The sequence below is a fragment of the Dermacentor albipictus genome, chromosome 1 (assembly GCF_038994185.2).
Source record: "Dermacentor albipictus isolate Rhodes 1998 colony chromosome 1, USDA_Dalb.pri_finalv2, whole genome shotgun sequence".
NCBI classification, from domain to species: domain Eukaryota; kingdom Metazoa; phylum Arthropoda; class Arachnida; order Ixodida; family Ixodidae; genus Dermacentor; species Dermacentor albipictus.
Window position 1 is genome coordinate 252,896,908 of NC_091821.1, and position 25,072 is coordinate 252,921,979.

Below are 25,072 nucleotides of genomic sequence, written 5' to 3' on the forward strand. Positions count from 1 at the left end.
TTCAAAAGAGAGCGGTAGAGAAATTAGCCTGCTATTGGACACCATTTCATTTTGTTTCTAATGCTGGCAGAGAACAGCGAACAGGGCGTTTTTCTTCGTCGTTCCAACGACCCTCCAAGAGACTGAAGTGCATGCACTTTCCTCGTCCCATAATGTATACGTTTTTTTTTTCTCATCAAGTTTCATGTGTAGGCCTTTGACTACGTGCCTTGGTTGTTTGTGTAGTAATAAATATTTTTTTATATATACGTACACATCAGTATACGTAGACTACAATTACTTGCACATGTGAGAACTATATCAGATACTTGTTTATGAAATAGGAGCAGACATATTGCACCGTGGGGAGAGGGACGTCGATAACACAAATATTCAGAATCATTAAATTGCTTGACAATTTTGTCGGTACACTAGCATCGTAATTGCTTTCCGTATCAACTGAGGAAGCATGACTATTTCTAAATAATGATTGAAAAAAATACAATTATAAACGTGATAAAGTGCGCAGAGGAAAAGCAATATTTTGTTGTCTTAAGTCAAATAAAGAAAATGTGTACTGCTATTCGACGTGAAAAGAGATACATGGAGATACCCTCAGGTCCACTATAGCCCTATCATTGCCGTGCCGTGACAAACATGTTCGTTGAGCTGTAGCGCTTACACACATGCTTTCGAAGTTGTATAAACCGTACCACACGCTTCCCGCACCTAAGATACGACACGCTGTTGCCTGTTTTAGGGAGTTTAGAAATAGCGTACCTCAAAAAACCAAACTCTTTGCTACGCCTTTTCGAGTGATTGTGTACGCCTGGCCGATAGTGTCTCCTGACTTCAGGGACTCTATAAAGCTTCCTGTTCGTCTGGCTTGATACGTGGCACGCACTTGCTTCAAACGGCGACAGCCTACACTCTTGGAAACGGGCTTCGAACAAAGCAAATTCCACCCCACTAATTTTTCCTACATTGCTCTAAAAGGCGCTGCCTACGACTTGGCAAGTTGCTCAAGTTTTTTCCTCACAAAACATTAGGACAGAAAGAACCGTGGAGTACGGATGGCCTGCAGGGCGGCTTAGGCGATGCACTTTATCTGCATGCTTAAATGTATCTGCAAACTCAGAAACGAAACCGCATAGCTCCCTGGCATCCGTACAGGTGACAGGTTAGCGGCGATCGATGGCCCGTGATAGATGCGAAGGTGTTTAGTGTACCTAGGGCTGGCGTAACGCAGCAGACGGACGGAGCGATCGCAGCTGTGCGTGCGCGATCGATGAAAGCTGTTCGCTCTGTCTCGGGCTGGAAGAGTCATAGATTTGTCGCCTGGGATGAGAAAAAAGAGCGGCTGAGAGCCTGCGTTTTATTCCTGGCGTTATACTTGTGATGCCGCTGTTGCAGAATTTAATGGCCTTGTCCCGATTTTGCGATAAGTGGGTATAACTTCTGCAGAGTAAACGCAAATAAAACGCCAACTGTACTGCACGAAAAAGAAATTTATAATAAAATGGAACGGCTTTCATTTGATGGCGTCCTTGTTCTACTATGCTAAGCACGGACGTTTGAAAGCGATCGACAGTGCCAGATTGATAACGAAAACGACTGAGTGAGAATGTTGTTTATTTCAAATAGGAAGGGACCGACAGGCCCAGTGAAAGGGAAAGAGTGATCAAAGTAGGGCAAGTAAGCCGTCGGCATGTACTATCAACATACATTCAGACGCGAACAATTCCAAAACTACTACAATGCGTTGTTCCGCTTCCAGATTCACATGCATTTGTAACGGTCGCTTAATTCAGACTCCAAAATGTACACACACAGGGACTACTGCACGGCTAGAAAGCGGCTGCAGAGCGATTACACGCCGTACTTTCATGTAATTACGTGTAACATGCGTTTCGATCAGTTATTTCCTATTCGTGTTTCAATTTACGCTGTTGGTACAAAGTCCAGGATAAAAGCGCTATGAAGGATTGGAGGAGAAGAGTATCCGGAGCTCGTGTACCGTCATTGGAAAGACTAACTGCAGCGAATTTTCACTTATAGAATTTATAAATTAGTAGTGCATACTATTCAAGCAATGTTGTCTAAGCTGCAGGGCTGATAATACTCTTAATTCTTTTATTGACAGCCTTTATATAGCACCTTACCAGACGACGCAGCCACGTGGTGGTCAGCAAATATTACAAATCGCAGAACAAGGCTTCCGAGATTTTCAGCTTGCCGAGGGTGACTCCGTATCATGGAGGTCACGCACAGCCGCCGCACTGGTTCTCAACTTTCCGAGTACTGCAGCATTACCGGCGAGCAGTCAGATGGCGGTGTTTCTTCCTCTTTCGAGCTTTTCTTGGCGCAGGCACTTGCATTTCAAACCTAAAATATTTCGCGGAGGCCTGTTGTACCAGGGTTATTCATTTTTTTAGAACGTACAGTCGCGGACAGAATAAAATGGACCACGGGATCTCCGAAAACGTTAAATTCCTGAGCAGCCTGTAGCAGTAACCAGTAAAACTGCCAACGACAACGTTGTTAGCATATTCTAGTCGAGGTCCAAAATGCAAATACCAGATTGCGTTGTGAGGTTGCGGAGATATTCAGCTTTTTCTTAGATTTCATGGTCCATAATATTCTGTCCGTGACTGTACATATTTTTTAATTGCCTGTGCCAGGTAGCACAAATATAATCCTTGAACCTGATTGCTAGAAGAAGCGGATGTTACTCGCGCAATAGAAATGAATTGACTAATAAACTTTCCCTAGTTAAATTTTGAAAGAATCACTTTACGGCAGATATTGCAATTTACGAATTGTAGCCTGTGAGTTCACAAGGCGTATCCACTCTGAACGGTGGTTTAGACCTATGCATCGTACAACGTGCTGTAAAAATGCTTTTTTACTAATAACTTTTTTTTTTAACGAAACGTCGTTTTATGCATTGGAGCACAAAGGTAACTAGACCGCCAATGTATTTCGTTTTGCGAATGAACAGCTCGAAACTGGTGTCAGCCTCAGAATTCGTTCCAAGTGCGCCTTATGAACTCACCGGCTACAATTAATAAATTGCAATATGTGCCGTAAGCTATAAAATTATGAACTTAATTAGTGTTTTTGAATGAGTTAAGCGTATGTTCCGATTTCTCTTGCAAGTAATGTCCGCCTCCTTGAATCATCCAACTCAAGGACTGGAATCTTGCTGTCTGCCACAGGCGATATTCAAAATTTGTGTAAAGCTTAAAAATTATGCGGATCCCACACTCTGTGGGAATCGATGTAAGGGAAGCTTTCTGTGCTATTGCCTTGATTGACGATAATTAGCGGTGATGTTGACGGCGAATGTTTAGTTTCATCAACGTTTAATCCAACACGAGAGTGGCGAGTTGATGTTTAACGTTACCTTGCGTGCACCACTGCTGTTTGTTTGCGTAGTACGCAAAACACGCAGGGGGAGGTGTTTGTTTGAGGCGTTGTTGTGCGCCGTACTTCATAATCTCCGAGAAGGTTAATTATATTCCTTGCCTCGTACATGGCACATCGCATCGGGGCAGAAGTATTAAACTTCAATTGAATTATGGGGCTGTACGTGCCAAAACCACGATCGGATTATGAGGCATGCCGTAGTGGTGGACTATGCATTAATTTTGACATCGTGTTGTTCTTTAACGTGCCCCTAAATCTAAGCGCACGAAGGTTTTTTATTTCGCTCCCGTCGAAATGCGGCTGCCGTGATCAAACCGGCGACCTCGAGCAATGCCGTGCGGCGGGCGGAGAAGTGTTGATTTGACGTGTGACTGCTTCCGCAGATCCGCCTAGACGCTACGGGGCACTTTCATACGGCTCTGCTGCTGCACGCCTTGCGTAAATTGTTCGCCTGACAAATTTGCATGGGGTTTATTTTGTCAAAAAATAGCAGGAACGTACCGTATTTTGAACTTAAATTCTCACCTCTTAGGTGCACGTTAAAGAACCCCAGGCGGTCGAAATTTCCGGAGTCCTCCACTACGGCGTGCCTCATAATCAGAAAGTGGTTTTGGCACGTAAAACCCCATAATTTAAAATTCTCACCTCCTCCACCCCCATACCCTCCCCCCCTCCCCTTATGTGGCAACTGCGAGCGAAGAGTGGCAAGGCTGTTATTTGCACGTTTCGCGACAGCGTCGGTTCTACTCATTCTCTGCCTCGGCTCTGGCATTCGACCTAGCTTCCCTCTGGACTTTCACGTTAGTAGAAAGGTAAGCGCTGCAATTTCTGCAGTGCTTTTGCGGGGAGCCACGGATAATTACAGCTGTCAAGAGGCTGATGTGGCGACGCCCAGGGAGCTCCAGAGGACATTGTGCACATTTGACGTGGTGCAAAGGTCCCAATGAGTTTCTCGCTTCCCCTTTCCTCTCTGCCGCGCTCCTGTCATGTGTACACACGCTCTGAACCACCCGCCGACGCGGTGTGCCAGACATCAGCAGCAGCAGTGGGAAAGTCGGAAGAGGCAAAGAAAGCTTCGTTTTAAAATTATCACCCGGTACCTGAACGTACGCCTTTTACGCAGTGCCCGCAGTGGTGACCCAGTAGCTGTGACATTGCACTGCTGAGCACGAGGTCGCGGCTCCAGTTCCTGGCCGCATATCGATACGGGCAGTGTTCGAAAACGCTCGCGTACTGGGTACACGGTAAATAATCTCAGGTGGTCCAAATTAATCTGAAGTCTCGCACTGCGGCTCGCTGTGCACTTTCGAGAAACTAAACAGTATAATTCATTTTTCAGTGGTCTAAAAGATTGTAGCAGTTGGCCTGTAACCCTACAAAGCAAAACGTCATTTTGGATGCGCTAAGTTTGATACTTCAGAATTCCGATTTAAAGGGAACTTGGAACGATTTTGGTGATTGTACAAACGTGTTGAGTCGTTAGGGTAGGACCTTCTGATCACTAAGTGGCACAAAGGTTACGTAAGAAGGCAAGCAAACCCGACTATTAGACGCTGCAGCAGTTGTGGATAAACTGGATAAATTTAAGTTCTATGGGTACTATTTCGGTACGTTTCTGCTATTTCTAAAGACTAAATACCGTGCAAATTAGTCAAACGGACAACAGACGACACTACGGAAGCAACCGCCCATTAAATCAACACTTCTGTACCCGCCGCGGTAGTTTTGTGGCAGTGGCGTTGCTCGATGTCGCGGGTTGATGGTGATGAAAACGTTTTATTGACAGGAAAAGGGGAGGGGAGTCAGGAGAAGGGTGTTCGGATTCTTATCCTGGAATTCCGTTTGCTACGGCCGCCGCCCTGGCCCTTTCCACGAGGGCTTGCTGGTCTTCGAGGGTTGAGCTGGAAAGGGCTGCCTCCCATCCTTCCCACGTTGCCATATGGTATGGTGCCAGGCTAATAGTGTCTGAGGCACTGTTAGCCTGGCAGGCCCATACCATATGGTACAAATCTTTCTGCCTGCAGAATTTACATTCGGCTGAATATGATTGTGGCTCGATAGCATGTAGCTTGACTGGGTTATTAAATGACATGGTTTGTAATCTCCGTAAATGGCATTCTTCTGTTTTACCTAATCCCTTGGTTGGGCCGGGGTATTTTCGTCGCGATAAGCACAAGTGCTGTAATACGTCTGCACAAGTTACTAATGGCAATGGGAAGTCCGAGTCTTCGGGGATGGAGGGGGAGGCACCCTGGGGGAAAAAAGCTCGGACGGCAGCGTGTGCAGCGTTTCCCTTTACACCCCCATGACCTGGCACCCAAATCGGCTCTTTGCGCGAAGTGAAGACCCCAGATTGTTTCAGGATCCTGCAAGCTAGCGGTGCAATTTGGCCCCACGTGTAATTTCTCTATGCAGTTTGCGAGTCCGTAACGATGTATTCGGGATTAGGATGCGAAGCTGCCATAGCGATCGCCACCGCTTCCAATTCTGCAATTTCCACTTAAACGATCTTACCCAGCACTATAAGTTAGTCAAGAGAAACATGCCGCTACCGCACAAAGCAATCAGTAAAGCACAAGAAGTCACGTACAGGCGACTTCAGACGGGCACCTACCCATGCCCGGCCTTCCTGCACAATATCTTTCTGGACGCGCACCATCACAATGCGTGTCGCTTTTGTAAAGATATAGCTCGCCTTGCTCACACGCTCTGGGTTTGCCCCCTGGCGCCGGGGGCCAGGAGCACGAAGGAAGAGTGGGACCGAGCTCTGCGCAGCTCGGACCTTGAAGCACAGCTCTGGGCTGTCCATCGGGCCCGCAACGCGGTGGAGGGGCATGACCTCTCTGTCCCGACGTGTTAGCGACCCGCTGCGCGCTGATCGCGCGCACCGAGGGACCTCAAGAGAGTTATTCATCCATTCATTCATCCCGTGCCGAACAGAAAGTCCATTGACCGTCTGCTCTTGATGCACCATTGATATTGTGGAGGCTCCTACCGGAACCGCAACATCCACGAAGAAGGCTCCCTCTAATTTAGAATAGATCCGGTCTATATTCTTGACTCTTGCCCTCCTTCTTGCTTTGTGATGTTCTGGGTGTATCTTTTAGGAAAGGGCGGTTTCACAAACTTGCTCCTCCACTCCTTCGGAATGTCTTGTCTTGTTGCCGTATAGCGAGGACAGCTCATATTCAAGTCCTCTCCCGTTTTCGTTCCTTCCAATCTGGCATATTGACTTAATAGGTGGGCCTCAATTGCCTCATCTGTAGTATTGTGCACCCCCAACTGCAACAAGCGCTCTGTAGATGTTTTGACCGACAGTCCTAGCACCTTCTTATATATGCTGTTCTAAGCATGACAACGGAATGGTTTAAATAACGCCTCCTCATCCGAAAGTACGGAGCCACGTACACGATTCGTCTGAGTATAAAGGCTTGGACCAACCGAAGAGGGTCGTTCTCCATCATCCCTCTCGTCTTATTGGTGATACGAGTAATCATTCGCATTACTTGTTCGCATGATGTACGGAGCTGAATAATCATTGCTGCGTTGACACCTTTGTTGTTAACCAGTAGTCCCAGGATCTGCACTGTCTCCACTTCAGGGATCGTGGCGTCGTGCACCCTAATTTCGACCGGGGCTTTATCTTCACGTCTGCGCATGATTAGAAGTGCCGATTTTTCCGGAGAGCAGCGCAGTCCGCACACCTCGGCGTATTTTAGGACTGTCGAAACAGCCTCTTGAAGCGCCTCTTTCCTCTGCCTCAGGCTGCCCTTCGTCACCTAGACCGTGATGTCATCTGCATAGAGGGCGTGCCGAATTCCCTCTATGCGATCGAGTTGTTCTGGCAAATTTATAAGAGCAATATTGAAGGGCAGAGGGTAGAGGACTACTACGTGTGGCGTACCCCTAGTGTCCACAAAGACTGGTTGGGTCCTAACATCTCCAATTTTTACATCAGCTTCTTTGTCTTGTAGATTGGATTGGACAAACTTTAATAAAAGTCCTTCAGAACGCACGTCAGCGCGCAGTGGGCGTCTCCCACGCAGGGACCGACAGGGATGTCGTGTAGGAAGTCTCTGACGTATTCAGAAGTCCTTCCACACTGCGTTTTCCGCAGGTTTTGCAGGATCTTTGAGTGATTCATATTATCGAAAGATCCAGGGCTAAGATGGCTCTGCTGTTGCGTTTATTGGGTGGGTCAATAACTTCCATCTTGAGCTGCAGCAGTACGTCTTGCGTGGATAGAAGCGCGCTGAAGCCAAACATGGTGTGGGGCATGTAATCATTTTCCTCAAATACGCTGAAAGTCTGACAGGCATTGCTTTCTCCATCAGCTTGCCGGTACTTGAAGTCAGCGATATCGGACGGAGATTAATATTTGCTTCTTTGCCCGGATTAGGGATAAAGCTGACGTCTGCCGATTTCCTCGCCAGGGGCAGTTTGCCAGCTCTTCAGCACTCATTGATGTAATCCGTCAGGTGGCCTATAGTAGGATACAATTTAAAAATACAGCAGTTGCCAACCAAGGCACACGGACCGCGTGGCATTGTGTTACTCCGCTAGCCATTCACATAAGCAAACAAAGTCGTCGCCATGCGACGTTTTCAAAATGGCGTCGTACTTGACACCTCCGGAGCGTCTGCTGTTCTTGAAGTATTTTCATCGGCGAAAGCGATGAGGTGTGCAACAGACATGAATAAAGTGTATGGAGTCTGAATATTTCATTCTTCAAAAGTCAGCGGTACAATTCATTTCACTGCCAAGCCCGTTTTACTCATGAAACTCCATATGCCAACTGAAGTGAAACTTTACAGTAAATAGTTGCAGCGAAGCAAGCATTTGATTTCAGTTCAATAAAGAATTAGGCTTTCATCATTCCACTTAAATGGATGATGAAAACGTATAAAATTACGCGCTTATAATTTTTTTTTTTGTGATTGCCACGTTACTTAGGTAACAGGGAAAGTTTGAAGCATGAACTATTTGCAGCTTTGCGGAAGAACCGGTTATGAGGGTGTGTGTGTGGGGGGGGGGGGGGGGGGGGCTTCACTGCAGACTTAATTTTGTCATGTTTTGGCGTCGTACCTCTTCTCATGCTTAGTAGCGCCGCCTGTATTTCCACTTCGAAGTCTCTCTCCATTTCTGGATTATCCTTGCTTTGATACTGCAACACAGGCTCGTCGTCTTTGGTCGTACAGAGGTATTTGCTCGTCACGGCTGCCACCGGCTGATCATCCGTAACCTCATAGCCGTGGAGTGCTCTCTTGAGGTTCCGCTGCTGCTTCCCGCTCGTCTTGCTAGGCTCGATAAGGCATCGCAGAAGGCTGCACGTAGACCTGACGCCCAGCCTGCCTCTCAATTAGTCGCACTTGATTAGCCAGTTGTTCTTAGCCAACGTCCAAGCGTATTCCTCTGCTTGTTGCTTGATTTCAGCGATCTTGATTTTAAGCTTGCGATTGTGTTCTTGCGTCTTCCATCTTCTGGTGAGGCCTCTCCTGGCCTCCCAGAGGTGGAGCAGGTAGTTGTCAACTGCCGGGACATCCTCTGAGGTATGCAGAGTTCTCGTGACTCGCCCTTTGACAGCTAGCAGCGACTCAGCCCATTTCTCATATTCTTCGATAGGCGAGTTAAGTATAGGATCCTTGGACTCACGGATTTGATCCCGACCGCGGCAGCCGCATTTCGACGGCGAAGAAATGTTAAAACGCTAGTGTATTCAGATTCAGGTGCACGCTATCGCAAGTGATCAAAATCGAACGGAGGCCCCCGCTGCTAGGTGTTCATAATCACATTGTGGACTTGGCACGTAAAGCACCATAATTTAAAGCTCAACCCTTCTGCCACGATGAAATGTCATGTGAGGCAATGACAGTGCTAACCTTCTCGCAGGCTATGAACAATGACGCACAGCAACGCCTCAAGCAAACACGTCTCTCTGTGTGTTCTGTGTACTACTGTACGGGTTGTAGTCGGGCATGTAAAAATGTGGTAGCTGACCCATGCCGTCGTCCAACTCACCCACGCTTGCGACGTGGTTGTAGGGAGGAACTTGCTCTCATCGAGAACTAGGAGTACGGGATTTATTTACAATGTTTACATTAAGACAGGAGATACCTTTCAACAGTCTAGCATGACTCCCAAATGGAGCACGAAAGCCGAAGCACCCAGCACAAAGCACACGAGCACACAGGAAGCAACCGAAAACGGCTGCTTAAAAACCATCTGACCTCCCTAGATCCCTAGGTGAGGGAAAACTGCCGTTCAACCTCCGTCCAGTCGGACCGTCCAAAGTCGTCGTTGGAGGCGTAGTGAACCCTCCCCCTTTGAGGGGGAGGGTTCACACACTCTCTTCCGCACTTTGATCTCACTGAACACACTGAGGTGAGCGGGTCCTCGTACACATGGGTTGTCACGCTTGACCCCAGCGGTCGCCTCTTGATTCCAAAGCTGACTTCTCAGGTAGCCGCCGCGACTGTCAGCAAACTGTGACGAATTCTGGGGCCTGCTGAAACGCACCGCAAAACCCCCTTTTCCAGGAGTCCTCTTGCTCGAAGTAGACCGTGAAGGCGACAGCGAATCAAGTAACAATACTCGGTCCGCCGAACGTGGCTAGCCTTGCTGGCGTCGCCGAATCTCCGAACGAGGCGCATGGTTGATTAACATTGCGGTGGTCTCCAGTTCTCCGAAGGAGGTGCATGGTTGGTTAATCTAGCTGGCCTCGCCGGTTCTCCGAAGAGGTGCATTGTTGGCTCTCCAAAACGACTCGTCGCAGCAGGCCGGGAAGGGTTCAAACGTCGCTACCCCCCGCAGGACGATCGAAACAACTGCAGCGGGCCGTGAAGGGTTTGCAGGTCAGTACCCCTGCAGGCCGATCGTAACATTACGTAGATAAACACAAGTGGCAAACACAAACACGCAAGTAACGTTTAACACCAACTCACCATTCTAGTATTGCACCAAACGCTGATAAACATCCGCTGTAAACGTCACCGCCAATTATCACCAGTGAGCGCAAAAAAGCACAGAAAGCTTCGCTTACATAGATACCCACAGTGCGTGGGATCCGCATATTTATACGGCGAAGCCGTATAACTCCACCCTTTAATGTATTTGTCGTGTCCGTGGGCAAACATGTAGGCCGATCCTGTTGCCTGGCCGATCCGCGTTGAAGGTGAAGCAGGCAGCAAGCACTCGCCGATAATAATAATAATAATAATAATAATAATAATAATAATAATAATAATAATAATAATAATAATAATAATAATAATAATAAATTAAGTAAATAAATAAATCAAGGTTTTCGTGTATTTTTCGTGTTTGTGCGTCAAGAATAAAAATGGTGAGCGTGGATCGATCCCGGAGTGCTGTCGTCTGCTTCTGCTACCTTCCGGCATCTTGTGGTACCTTACCAACAGGCGCGCGCAAAGGCCTATAGGTTCCCCAAGATGGCGCTGCCGTAAACCGGAAGTCGCGGAGTATCGTTGAATGACGTACGTGCATACTATGTATACCGGGTCGACCTGCGGTGGAGGTGAAGCAGGCTTCGAGTACTCCACCTCTAATAATAATAATAATAATAATAATAATAATAATAATAATAATAATTGACATACATAAATCACAGATAAATTGTTACAAGTGGATGGGTGTGCTGGACTTGTTTGTTAACAACACATGGACTCACGAGCAGGAGGCATTGCCATATACGCGAAGGACAATATGTATGTACAACCATACACCTTTAACTCGCAAGAGGACAATGTTACCGACTGTGTGCATGTCTGTGCCGCACAAACGAAAGACGGAATTGTGATATCCACTGTGTATATATCTCTAGGCACATCCAAGTGTGATATAGCAAATTTCATGACCACGCACTTTGCGTCGGTTAGCCGTGATGACACTACCCCTCTGGTCATCGTTGGAGACTTCAATGTGGACATTTCAAAACCAGACAAGAAATGGTTCACTCAGTTTTTGCTAGAAGAGTTTGGTGTGAAGTGCCAGACCAATCCAAGACACCCAACAACGGCCGTGTATAGATTTAACTTTGGCCAAGATTCTAAGGTTGTAACCGCACCAATCGTAATCGCAAAGGTATCGTCACTAGCGTTACCAAATGTTGAAAATAAATACATCTACCCTTTTCTAAGCCTGTGTCATGTGCCATACAGCTTCGCTGGTCACCCACCTTCACTGATTGGATTGGCTCCTCAATATTTTTCGCTGTCTTTTCTGCAAGGGTTGTTATTTAAGAAGTCCTGGGAGTGCAAAAATAAGTACCCATTGGGCTGTCTAGTATATTTCGCTGATTTTTCTTCCTCGTCTCGTGGCCCTTTCGCTCTCGCGACTAGCGTTGGCTTATGAATTTAATATTTGAAGCGCCACACCGTTGTGTGGTGTAAAACGAACCGACAGTTGCTGATTTGTACCAAGTTATGCAATTTCACACCGCTGTTATTCTTGACCTTGAAATCATACGACCGATGCTTTCATCGTTTGCTCGAACTTTTTTTGGCACACCTTGTTAGAGCGCTGCAGCCTGACCCTTTAGGAACTTAAGGTGCGTCTTTAGTTGGAGATCAGAATTCTTATAGGTGGAACCAAAGTAACTGTCATTATAGAGCGTTATACCCTCCTCCAGTTCAACGAAATAACCTATCCTTTTCACAACCATGTGTATGTCGGCCTCACCCTTGTGTAGAGCGCTAGAACGGCGGCCTCGGGGGGCGCTTTGGAGGCAGCCGTTCCAGGGCTCTACACAAGGGTGAGGCCGACATACACACTCAAAAAAGGATTTGTAATAGTGGGGCCAGCGAACTCACGCTCACCAATCAAGCCTCGTCGCTGTCCTTCAATTTTGTGTTCTTCAGCGCGAAAGTGCGATTAATAAAGTTCAATCGACTTCCTGACGTCACCTGATCACTGACGTAAAAGCTCTTGGCGAGCGTGGATGAGTCTCGTTAGATTCCAGGTGTCCGTGGCTTGGTTATCACCCTTTCCGGTGTACGGAAAGTACAGAGTGATCTGATAATGTTGTCAATTCCTTAATAGCTATTCCTTCTCATCGACCATCGCGCACTGTCTTCTACATCAACGGCAGCAGTGTTGACTTATCGGTCTGCCGGGACATCTGCACTCGGGCGCGCGCGAAAGAGAGGCTCTTTTAATGAAAACTTCATGGCTTTGCTTGGCGGCACGCCTAACATACTATTCCAGGTGAGTGCGATGGTAGCTGAAATAATCCACGCAGGGCGTACCTCATACTTGTAACGAGCGCACAACGTACAGAAATTGTCTTGAGATCAACAGCATAATCCTTGACACGAGTAGCACCGTTTTTCAATTTCATTAAACTCAGTCACTCGTTCAATTTCATTGCAGCTCATTTATAGTTCCGTGCGTAAATCGTATTATCGCCGTAAATTTATCATCCCGCATAAATTCTCCAAAGCTAGCGCCTGTGAATGTCCTCATCATTCATATTTGTGAACGTGTTCTTTGCAAGTTATACGTCTTCGCTAAATAAAAATCGCCACAGTTCGTTGCTTTTGCTTTGCGAGTAGACGTCCGCCCAACCTCTCCAATTTTGTTTGCTAGGGTTTTGTGTGTGACGGCAGGCTATCAAATATTACTACTCGACAGCCCGCAGTCACCATTACCATGTATACACTACGCACAATACTTTATCCACCGAACAAACGACATTTAAATAACTTTCTTTTTTATGACCGTGCGGCTCTTGCGTAGGTTCATGGTGAATTTATGTGCGAGTAATAAACATTATTTTTTGCTTGTAATCCGATATGCTGTTTGATATATTCCAAAGAGAGCTTAAGAGCTTGAAACCACCTACGTGCTTTGTGAACGCTTTTCATCTGCCATTAACAAGGACCCCGAGGAGTCGCCGTATATAGGTCACTCTCACAAAAATTACAGTTGGACACTTACGACATCCTTAAGTCACTTATTGCGCGACACAGTTAAAGCAATAATTGTTTACGTTTTTCATTCAAACGGAAAGCAAATGAGCCTGCTCCCTGCCACTCTGATTCTCGGTGGTTCACTTGGCCTCAAATGAGCCAGTTTTTAGAATTAATTATTACTATGGCAATTTACCACGACCTTGAAAATTTGTAAATATGTTCAATTCTACTTTGTATGCCAAATATTATCTAGCCTGCCCATGAGAACGACTAATAAGTGTGCACTAAAACGTTACGATAATAACGCAAAAAAACAAAGTTCAGTATTGAATGAAACCATATGCTCGCATTTCCCTCACACAAGGCGAAACCAGAAGTAACGACGACTTCTATGTTGAAACGACTTTACGTCTGCGAGCTTCGCTCATTTGATACCCGGATCGGAATATTCACCATCTATTACGGCTGTCGTCATGACAAAATTGCTTTCTCTGCCGACATCCGCTTGGTGTCTCAGACGGCTATTCGCAAACTGTTTGTTGTTGAGCGCATCCATAAATTGGTCGTATGTGCACTGAACCACGCGGAATGTGGGGCGTTCCGAAAAGGGGGTGGAAAAAGAGAAAGAAGCGTGAAAAAAAAAAACCGCATGTCTCCCTCTCCCGAATGTGCCGTAAGTGGAGTTCGTCGGAAGCGCGTCGACGATTTTTCTGTTGCCGCGGCGGCGACGACCGCCCGCGCTCTGCTCTCCGGCCGGCCTCGTTTTCTGCGTCACATATGTGCGAGCGTGGCCCCTGGTGGCCGGCAGCCTGCTCCATTCGCGCGAGCAGGCCAATCGAATGCCGCGCTGGCGTGTACGCTTCCGCTCCGCTGCGTAGTGCGTTTCCGCTTTGGTTTTGTAAATGTTGTTCGACGGCCTGGCTAGCCACCATAGCCCGGTCATGACGTAATCTGCAAGGCGCTATCACTGCACCGGTCGCGACGTCGTCGAGAGCATGATTGTCCCTGGTGGATTCAGTGTCTTCGCTGCCGGCTTATTCGGCCGCCGTCACTTTCACTGCGAGGACTGTCAGCAGTAGTGCGGCGAAATGCTGACCGCCCTGGTACTGTTTGTGTCAGTCTACCTGGCCGTCAGGTGAGCCACCGGTTCGAGAACTGCCTCTGTTCGCGTCGTTTACATTCGGTCACCGTGGCTCAGACGGTGTCTTCTCTTGCTTACCGCGTGTTTCGGCTTTCACGGTACTTTTGTGCTGCGTGATGTCAGACTTATTCGCTGCGATCGCGCGGGACGGCGCCACTGCCGTGCCGGCCGATCGAGTTCAGCCGCTGCCGATGAGCACGTGGGTTTGGTAATGCGCAGGCTGATGCAAGATTGTACGCAGATTCGACAGCGCGGGCTTGTTTGAAGTGCTGATTCTGCTCTTAGTTTTCGCTTCGTGTGCTTTTTGTGTGAAGTAGCAAGGCTTTACACAGCCGCAGGACCCTAGCGCGAGCGAAGTTGTGCGCGGCAGTGCGCGTGTTTATGTTGCAAATGTTGGTGGAGATTGGGATGCGGGTAGAGATCGTCGTGGCACTCGCTGCTGGGGTGGCTGCGATCTCGTTGTTTCTGTCGACGTTCGTCTGCTTTTGCTGCAACGGCCGCACACCGCGCAGCGGAATCTGTTACTTTCTATCTGTTCCTTTCTGCATTCAGCCGTACTCATGAATTTTTCTCTCTGTGCACGTTGTAAGTTATTCGGTCACTTGGTGTGAATGAGAGCGGCGTGGGCTTGTTGTCGCGACTCGCAGCTCTAGATCGGAACTGCGCTAAAAAAAACTGTTTTTTTCGTTAACTTGCTATAAAACAATATTGTTGGGTCTTGTTACAACATCGCCAATGCGCCGTACTTGGTCGAACGCCGAGTGCGTGACACGACGGATCAAAGCGTGTCCGAAGAGGAAAACTGCTGGACTTTGGATATGAATGTGCGCCGTTCGCCGCTCGTGTTGTTTATCCTCGTAACGTTCATGCTCGTGGGAGCGATAGAATCATCATGTCTAACCAATTTATTAAAACAAGCGCACCCAGCTTACTCTCACAATAATTTCAGCTGCACCAGCTATACACGTACAATTAGTTTGTCAATAAGTTAAGTTTGAAGATATATACATATACTCCTCTAGAAGTTGGACTGTAGCTGGTGCGGCTGTCGTTACATTAAAATTCTGTGCGAGTGCTGTAACAAATTGGTTAGTCTTGTTGATACAACTCATTTTAAGTGATTGTACCTAACGTGTTTTCTCTTTCTTTTTTTTAGTGCCGCAACTTCGCCTAGGTTTGCAGGATTAGTTATTTGGCGCGTGCTTTGGCATTGTATTCCACTTTTAGTGTCATGTTCACTAGATACTAATTCACTTGGGGAGGGGGTTATTTCGCTTGTTCAAACTGAGTGCGCTACAGCTCCGTATCTAGTTTCATAATGCTACCGAAAAGGATTTGGGTCATGTTAATTTACTACCTCGAAAGAACAAAAAAAAAGTTCAATCGGCGTTGGAGCGTTTTCGGGTTTCGGATGGTGGGCGTGTTTTCCTTCTGTTGCCCTGACGCGGGTAGCGACGTAGGGTTCGGCCGTGATGCTGATTTTGAGAGGCAAAGCGTGAAAGGCGTGAACACGTGTCCCAGTCATCTTTCCTCGTTCGCTCTGCTGAGTGTGAACTCCTCCGGTGTTAGCGCCGCCTCCTTTGGCATTCCGCTCACCCGCGAGTTGTTATGCTCTTGAAAGGGGGCGACTGGGCCCCTCAGGAAACTGGCTTCCATCGCGCGCCGTCTCCTTTCCGAGATCCACTTGTTAGCCGCTTGTCGTCGCGGTCTGGTTGGTCGCGCCGTGGCCTTGACATGAATGAGCTCAAGGTGGCTGTGCGTTCACATTCATGCGCTTGACCACATAAGCGTCATGCCCGCTGCGACTGTGCGCCTGCCTTGAGACTGCTCGTCCTAGAGTTCAGCAGCCATAAGTGCTTTAATACCTGCAATTGTAAAAACTGCACTCAGTATGAAGAACATACGCACGCTGTGGATAAAGGTGAAAGTATGAATATGTACACCGGAGGTGTATTTACGCCGCATGATATTCTGTAGTGTGAGCATCTCCTTAATGTGCAACCCACGTTGATTTCCTTACAATAGCGCTATCCTCATGTAAGCGCTATTGATAGGAAGGCACCCGAAACAAAAATGTGCACGAAGCTGCGTGACAAATGCACACCTCAAAAGCTTCATCCTTGGAACTTAAAAGCAGCTTCATTATCATTGGTAAAATACTGTTGCACATTCTGTGTGAAGAGCTGGAATAAGTCACTATTTGAAATGAAAGATAAAAACAATTTTAATAATGAAGCCCCAACCGAGGAGCTTGGTAGAGACTCACCATTGTTTGTGTATACACTTCTCACAAATAGCCAACTTCAAGCCTCTGAATTTTGCTTGACACAAACAAGTGGAAAATTTCAGGTATTGTGAAGTGTAGCCTGAGCTTCTTTTCACTGCAGATACTCCGTGCACCTGATTATATTTGGGGGAGCAGGTGTGTCTGTGTTGCACAGTGGTATTGCACATTGTCAAGGCTTTGCAGCTTCTCGAGAGCGAAAGCACTCACATTTGAGGACAGCCTTACGAAAACCACATGTGACTTTTGAATATATAAAGAAGGGCTTGGCCCTAGTGCATGTCAAAAGATAAAAGTGTGTGCCACCACATTTTTCCCAGCTCTTTAGCTGCCTATTTTCAGTATGTGCCAGGTTGATAACTCTACAACTTCCAGAGTAGTGTTTTGATTTGGCTATTGTGATTGTCATATTAAAATATTCTTAGTGCACAACTTGAAACATTACTTCAAGGAAGAACAAATGACTGCTGTAGACCATACAGTGCAGCTTATAAGTTATATGTTATGGAAGCACCTGGCTTTGAACACGGCATTGTTGTTAGTGTAAAGAAAACAGTTGTGCTGAAGGAAGCATGGGAAGGTGCAGTCTGCATTTTATTTCAGTTGCATTTACGATCCTACTCCTTCTATTTCCTTTTACGTTTAGTTAGTGTGTGTCCTTGGATCTTAGTAGTGGTACCTTGTCCATTCTGCCACATTCAGTTCCCAACATAGATGGGAACAGGAGCACAGAATAACTTCTTAGTATGTACCTGGAGTGAAATCAACCTGACAGAAAATGCTGTTCTAGAATTAAAATATTCAGTTCCCTCATGCTTTCCTTGCCTTCAATGTTACTATGTGCAGTAGGCATCAAAAGTTAGCAAGGCACTGGTTCAGCAAATTTTTTAAGTTTGTTTTTACAGCCATTAAAATCATGCAACACAATGTTTGTATATACTAGTACAGACTGGGAATCCTAATACCAGGGATGTGTTCAGAGGTGGCATAAATATTATGCTTTTTTTTTCTGGATACCATTCCCTATACACTTAATTGCCGACTGTACTGTGTGGAGTGCAGGGGAAATATCTGGGCACTTTTTTTCATGCAAACACTCGTGGTGTGTTTATGGTTGATGCATACATGTAATGTACAATGAAGCAAACGGGAATTAGTTTTTAGTTTGAAGATGGCATCCAGAATTTGTGAACGGGGTCAATACTTATCAGAAGTTGTTCAAGAGATTAAGTGCACAAAATATACTAAATGTATTGCTTGTTATGGTTGGTTGAGGACCATGTGCATATAAACTTTTTGTGCACTAATTAGATTCTTCGTGGAGACAGCCTTTAGAGCCAGATGGGCTCAGTGTATTACACTTGTCTTGTAGGTTCAATTGATACAGCGTGACACAGTAGTACATAAGGCTTTTTTGTGGTGTTGATGCATAGAGAGAACAATGAGCACCTAAAGAAAGTACCAGCTTATTATGTCATAGTAAACCTTATGTAATGCACAATTATTTATTAAAATCACTACAGCGTTGCCTTGACTTGAAGCCATAGTTATATCAATGCATTTTTGCCTTCAATTCACTGGTCGAGTTGAATTACTGTTCAGAAAGGTGACGTGTGCATGTTACTCAGGGATGCCCTGTATGGCATAATGTGCTGCTTGTGATATAATAAAGTATGCAAGTGAGGTTCACAACTGAAAGAGAATAAAGTGTTCTGGACAAGCGTCTGCTATTGCATTTTGTTACCAGTGGCATCAGTGGAGATGTCGGCTGACATCAATTTTGCAGCTAGTGGTTCTTCAGTGCAAAAGTGCGCCACTATCTCTAACCTGTTTGATGTATATTTGTGATTATTTATGTAGAAAATTGTGCTGTTTGCAAGGTGTAGTCTTGGTTAAGGAGTGTTGAATGCGATTAGCCAACATGTCACAAGAAAGCTTTTTCTTTGTTTTATTATTGTGCTGTATTTAGTATACCACCTGCTTCATTGTGAAAGGAATTTCATTGTGTGGAGGATGTATCATAGGCATTTTGCAAGTGTATAGAGCATTTTATTCAATGTCATAATGAAATGCAGCACACTTTGTCCAGGCTCATACTTTGCACAAAAAGTGTGTGACTGCTTGCTTTAATTCCCATAAGCTCGGCGCAACACAGTTACCACTTTATGTGCAAGTGTTCTAGTTTCTACTTCTAATGAACTGAAAAGTAGCTTTAGAAGTAGGGCAGGTTGTTTGTCAAAATGCAGCTGCTTGATGTCCTTGTGCCAGATCGTTGCAGGGGAGTTGTGAACGCTTCAGTTAATTGAAGAGCAGAAGCTGAATAGTATGTTGTCCCTACTTTTTTTTTCTTTAGCTTATGCTTTGGCTATGGGGTAACAACCGGTTCTTGGTACTAGTTTGTTTGCCATTGAAGCATTAAACTTACACAACTCTCTCAATGATTATTTGAAACATTAAATTAAATAGAAGTTGAATACAAGTTTCATTTTTGTTGGAATTTATTTTTTGCATTGACATATGTCATTTTAACATGCGCATGGATTTTTTGCAGTTTCTCTTGCGCTTTAATTTCATGTTATGCACATTATTTAATGACTTCTTGTACATTCAAAGTGATACAGGGCCTACGTATTAAAAAAAATTGTGCACAAACCATTTCCAATGATTGTCAATGTAAACGAGTAGCCGAACGCTTCTAGAAAACTATTAATGTTATTAGAGGAGTGATGAGCTTGAAGGCATAATATATTTGTTGCAGCGATGAGATCTGGGCAGCATTTGTTGCTTCATTGCATAATTTCCTAGAGAACAGGACTATTAACCAGTACGTCTGTAGTTGTGCCGGAATCCTCTCCTGCAGCCACCACAGGAAGAGAGGGCAGCTGAAGAGGAAGGCTGTCCTTCCTGAGCACACCACCACAACTTGTAAAACTTCAAACGGCTCAAAGCTCTTGCACGGCAGCGCGTGCTGTCAGGCCTGGCTGTTTGCATACATGCACAACTCTGTTAATGCGAGGCTACGAAGGCATGTTTACAATAGAGCCAAGTTATAACTTTGCATTTTCTTCCGTTGCCTATTTTCACAACCTCTGCATTATGTATGTGTAACAAAATTTGACAAAACATTTGTTTCACCGTTGCAAATGACATATCTTGAACTGATAAGTTTGTGAGCACTCTGTTTGCAATGGCGATTTTTTTACCTGATATATTTGCTGCTGGAATTTGTCACCAAATGGGCCCCGTAACTCAGCTATGCGAGGGCATTCACCCTTTGCGTCTGAACCGTTGTGTCCAGTAGTGAAAGTTGGACCACGAAAAATGGGCAAAAGAGATAAAGGAAGCTATTCACTTTAAAATGCAGAGAGCCAGTGCCGTTCTTCGTTCATTGCAAAAGTGTTCAGCATAGACACTTTGCTACTCAAATTTTGTAGTTGATAGGGCCACTTTGGTTTCTTTGCTCATATTTCGTTTTGTATCTGGCAGTAGTCTTCAACGTTTCGATCAAGCTGTGCAACATAATCTTTTTGTCAATGACCTTTGTACACATCGCAACCCCAAGTGATCCCACGTTATCTGTGCAGGGTTTTCTCTGCCACTTCTGGATTGTGCTTACTGCGGACAAGATATCTGATTTGAAATGGGGTTCTTGAACCTTATCTCCTTGCTGTTAAGAATGCTGTAAAAGAGGGCCGCAAGATATTAATTCAAGTACTCTCAACAATCTTGGCCTCTTGAGCATACTTGTCCAACTGTGGGGTTCATGCAGTTTGAGTATATTATTCTTTCTTTCTTTGCTTATTATGGCCGGTTTGATGTGTGCATCTGGTGTTTTTAAAACTGATTAGCTTTCTTTGCCTCTTCCTCCAGTTTTCTTGGCTGGCAGTCAGTGGTTGGTGGTCGTATTTTCCCTGCCAATGCAAAGGGTGTGTGCTCTCGCGCAACCAAGTTGTGGGCATGTTAGTAGGTGAATGCCAACTAGCTTTTTAAAACACACATAATGTTGTGCATGAGAAACTGTAGTGCTTGGCAAAGACAACCCGCCTCTTCCTTCAGTCTCTTCCTTGTGGTAGCTGTGGGAGAGGGTCTGGCATAGAGGAGGATGGCAGTCACCTTCCATACCGGCGCTCGCAGTGCTGGAGACGGCACATGTACATATGACGAATGGGCTTATGTCTAAAGCTACCTATGCTGCTGCTACCGATGTGCCTGTTATAGGTCTGTTCTCTGTGGAATTACCCAATGAAACAACTGCTACCTAAATATCGCCACAGAAACTAATATACTCTATAAAGTGCCTCATTTCTTTAATAAAGCGAATAGCCTTCTAGAAGCGTTTGGCTATCAGCTTCCATTAATTATCAGTGTCAATGGTTTCTGTACAATTATTTTTCTTTAGTGTTCATTCAAAGTATCTTTAAGTTGTATCTGTCGATTCCCTTATCTTCCTCTTGAGATTTCGTGTGAGCTGTGCTACACAATATATTTCCTCCTGTAGATAGGCTTCCTGATATTTCTGGCATTGCTCTCTAGCTCTTTAATGCTTAAGATGAACACAATATTGACGACTTCATATGAAATTCAGTTTGTAATTTGCCAAGGTGATGTACATATTGTGAAGTGTGCCTTGACCAAAATACTCCATCTAGATTGTGAGCAAGTTTGTGTGTATGCGTGAGTGTTTAGTAGAAGCTGCTTTAATTATTTGTTAGGTGTGTTGTGGGAATTTTGTGGGCATGTTCTTGAATATGTTTACTGCAGGTGCTGAGAAAGTGCAGTCTCTGACAGTGACAATCAATCGATAGCATGTAAAACAAATGGGCTATTGTTATGTGGAGTTTTTAGCACGATGCCTTACATGGTGCCTTACTTTTCTAAAGTGCAAATAGAATTTGTGCTTTGTATAGAGCACAACTTACTTAACTCAAGTTGTAGCAACTCTTTTTAACATGCATACCTAGCTTCAGTTGGAGACAGCTTCAAACACTGCTAATTATGATTGAATTAGAATGAAAGTTCAATGCTTTCTGCTATTGTGTGTTGTGCTTGTAGGGCCCTGATGGTGAAGCTGCTACAGAACGTGCAAGATGTCTCCACAATGTGGAATTTCAAATCGCGGCCTTGTGTTGGAGACTCCTCAACATCCTTTGCGGGCCGAGGGCATGAACAGCTCCATCGCAGGTACCGCAATGGAGATCGAGTCTACTTTCGGGGCCCAGCTCTTAAGCCCAACAGCCAAGGTGTGGAGTCCATCCGTGTGCCCTGTGTTCACCGCAACAAGCGGAATAAGGTCCCTGAGGTGAGCCACCATTTTAAAAAATTACATGCTATCTTTATGTATGCTATCTTTGTGCACCACACACTAGCATGGCAGCTTGTGTGTGGTGCCATTTTCTACTTGTGCTACTTCGTTCTAAAAAAAAAAAATTCTTGACACTGTCATTTTGCAAAATGGTGCTGCCATTTGTTACTCTAAAGGCGGATTCGGAGAGGCCAGCTCACGCCATTGATGAGCACCTCTTTCCAGCGCAGGGTGATGTTTAAAGTCCACACTTGGAACACAAGTGCTGTTGCATGAGCAAGGAGGCGAGAGAACATGCATGCTTATCTGGTTGCAAAGTCTTCACATCCTGGTGCTTTGGTTCAACCTGCCAATTTTGGCAGAGCACTCTCGGCTGCTATGTCGTGTGATTGTAGCTCAACAGATGTTCTCATGCTTGCTCCTTATCTGCTGTCTGGGCAGTCTCCTCCGACATATTAGTATATTCAGCTGGGTACTGTGTCGCTTAAATACATTTTGTCTTTTATATTAGTGTGCGCCCGGTTCCTCTGTGTGAGGGTTACTTGTATGGTCATCATGATGCACATAGGGTTACCTGTCGTGGTTGCTATGGCATTACACTGCTAAGCTCGAAGGTGCTGGATCTGCTGCAGTCCAAATGCAGAAACGCCCATTTACCATGCATTGGGTGCCTGTTAAAGAACCCCACGTGGCCGAAAACAATCCAAAGCCCCTACTACGGCATGCCTCATAATCATATTGTGGTTTTGCACATAAGACCCCAGAATTTAATTTAATTTTAGCAGGCTCGGTCAAAAGTTAAGGGATGCAGGTTCTGCAGAACAGTCAAATATATTAGCTTGATCTTAGCTCGCAGCCATTTAAACAGTACATTGCTATGTTGGTCGTGTACACTAGTCTAGTACACGTAGCATATTTGAAATACAGTCTGTGTGCCCAGGTTTCGGAAATAATCTCTCTCAGATCCTGCATCCTGTAAACTTTTGACCCTACCTGTGTATAATGGAATGTAATGGAATACATGAATTTTAGTATGGGGTTCTTAGCTTGAGGTGCACCTGATAAAGAGTTCTTTAGATCACTTGAGTGCTGTGCCTAGTGGCATTTCTTTAGCTTTGGGCTCTTTACTGAGCTTAAAGGCTAACTGCAATGAAATTTTGGACTACATAAAAAGCCTGTTTTCAAACAGTGTACAAAATCTTTCCCAAAAGTTAGTGCAGTACATAAAAAAAAAAATCACAATCTTTCAAATGCATCAGTGTGGTCACCTACAAAATACTCCCTATTAGACACAATACACTGGCTCCACCTCTTCCGTTGCTGGAAGCACCCTTGGAAACCATCTTTTGTGAAGCTCTTCAGTAGCAATGTTCTTTCCTTTTGAATTGTCATCACACCTTCGAAATGCCGCCTCTGGAGCACCAGTTGGCATTTGGGGAATAAAAAAATTTGCAGAGGTGTTAAATCCGGTGAGTAGGGAGGGTATTTCAGCGTACTGATGGAATTGCCTGCCAGAGCGTTGTGCACTATTTCGACAAAATTTGGTCACACGTGGCACACAATCTTTCAGACACTTCAAGGAGCTCCACGTAGAAAGTTGCATTGACAGTTTTACATTCAGGTACAAATTTGTGATGCACAATTCTGTGGCAGGCAAAAAATGATCGTGACTTTGATTGTTGCTTTGTTCCCCCACGCTTCATTTAGCCTAGGGTCACCTTTCTTTTACCTCTACTTGCTCTGCAACTTCAGCACAATTTCGTATTTAAATCCAAATTTCGTCGTCGGTGATGACCCTCTTAATGGATTCATCACTGTTGCCTGAAGTTTTCAAATCAAAGCAATGCTGTTTTTCTCCTAACTTTTGCCCAGGAGTAGGCTGTTTGGGCACCGTCTTGGTGTAAACGTTTTGCATTTCTATATTTTCAGTCAAAATCTGGTGAATGGACAACTTTCTCAACCAAGTGCTTCATATCTTTCTAAGTCATGCGGCAGTCACTGAGCACAAAACACACATGATCAATGTTATCATCATCGTCCTGATCTTGCATCGTTTTTGGGGTCTTCACGGCCTTCCAGAAAATGCGGGACCTACTTGAAAGTGTTTTTTCTTCCTATAGGGCATCCTTTCCTTAGGCCTTTTGCAACTCTGATAAATTTCTCTACTTCCTTGCCTCCAATTTTTTAAGAAATTGATATTGATTTTTTGTTCGATCTGTTCGTCTATATTTATTTTGAGAAAAACTAAAGATTGTGGCAGAAATAATCGAAGATGATGATTGTCAAAGTCAGCGATAGCTCTCTTGTGTAACGTATGCATACCTCCATGCCATTCACGAATTGCGAAACCTGTATCAGCAGAGACACAAAGTGACAATCTTCCTGCGAACCACAATGCCAAATATACCTTGAGGCAGTATTATCTTGTAAACACTGCACCCCACTTGAAATTTCATAGCAATCCCCACTATCCCTAGTATCCTAGCTTCAGTTTAGTTGCAATGGCTATTCATCAAGCAGCTGTGCTCAGTGTGTGCAGACGTGATGCTCACAGCAGGCACGCATGTGCCAACAAATTGGGAGCCTCGCTATACACTTTCTTAGCACCTGCACTTTCTCTCCACTTCTTACTCTCTTCGCGGTTTGAGAACAGTGAAAGTCCAACATAAAGTGGGTGAAGTAGCCATTTAAGGCTACTTATGGCTACTTATCCCTTGTGTCACCATGGCACATCCATTCTGGGGCATTGGCCAAGGATGGGCACATACCAATATCACATATGCAGTGCCAAAGCTGTCTATTAGGCTAGACTGCAGCAAGCAGCAAGTTGTCTATTCAGGCACATGCCAGTGACCCATGTCTGCTTGGCAAGACAGCAGCCAGCACATACCCAAGGGCCCAAGTTGACTGTCCTGCTGGTTTTTATTGTGAGCTATCGGCCGACATTCATCCAGAATTGGTCAAGTAGGCAAAGAAAGTTAATGCCGTAAAATGGGTGGCACAGAAAG

The 25,072-nt window shown here is 45.3% G+C and overlaps 1 protein-coding gene across 2 annotated transcripts in view; it reads left to right on the forward strand.

Annotated features, from left to right (window-relative positions):
• mino (glycerol-3-phosphate acyltransferase mino) overlaps nt 1–25,072 on the forward strand; it is a 141,049-nt gene that overhangs the window by 57,459 nt on the left and 58,518 nt on the right. The window contains exons 1-2 of one of the 2 annotated variants that reach the window (XM_065431090.1): nt 14,166–14,472; nt 21,815–22,061. In XM_065431090.1, the coding sequence (XP_065287162.1) occupies nt 14,426–14,472; nt 21,815–22,061 (294 nt within the window). In that variant the 5' untranslated portion in view covers nt 14,166–14,425. Of the gene's footprint in view, nt 1–14,165; nt 14,473–21,814; nt 22,062–25,072 lie in introns of those variants that run through there. The other variant, XM_065431096.1, reaches the window with a different exon arrangement.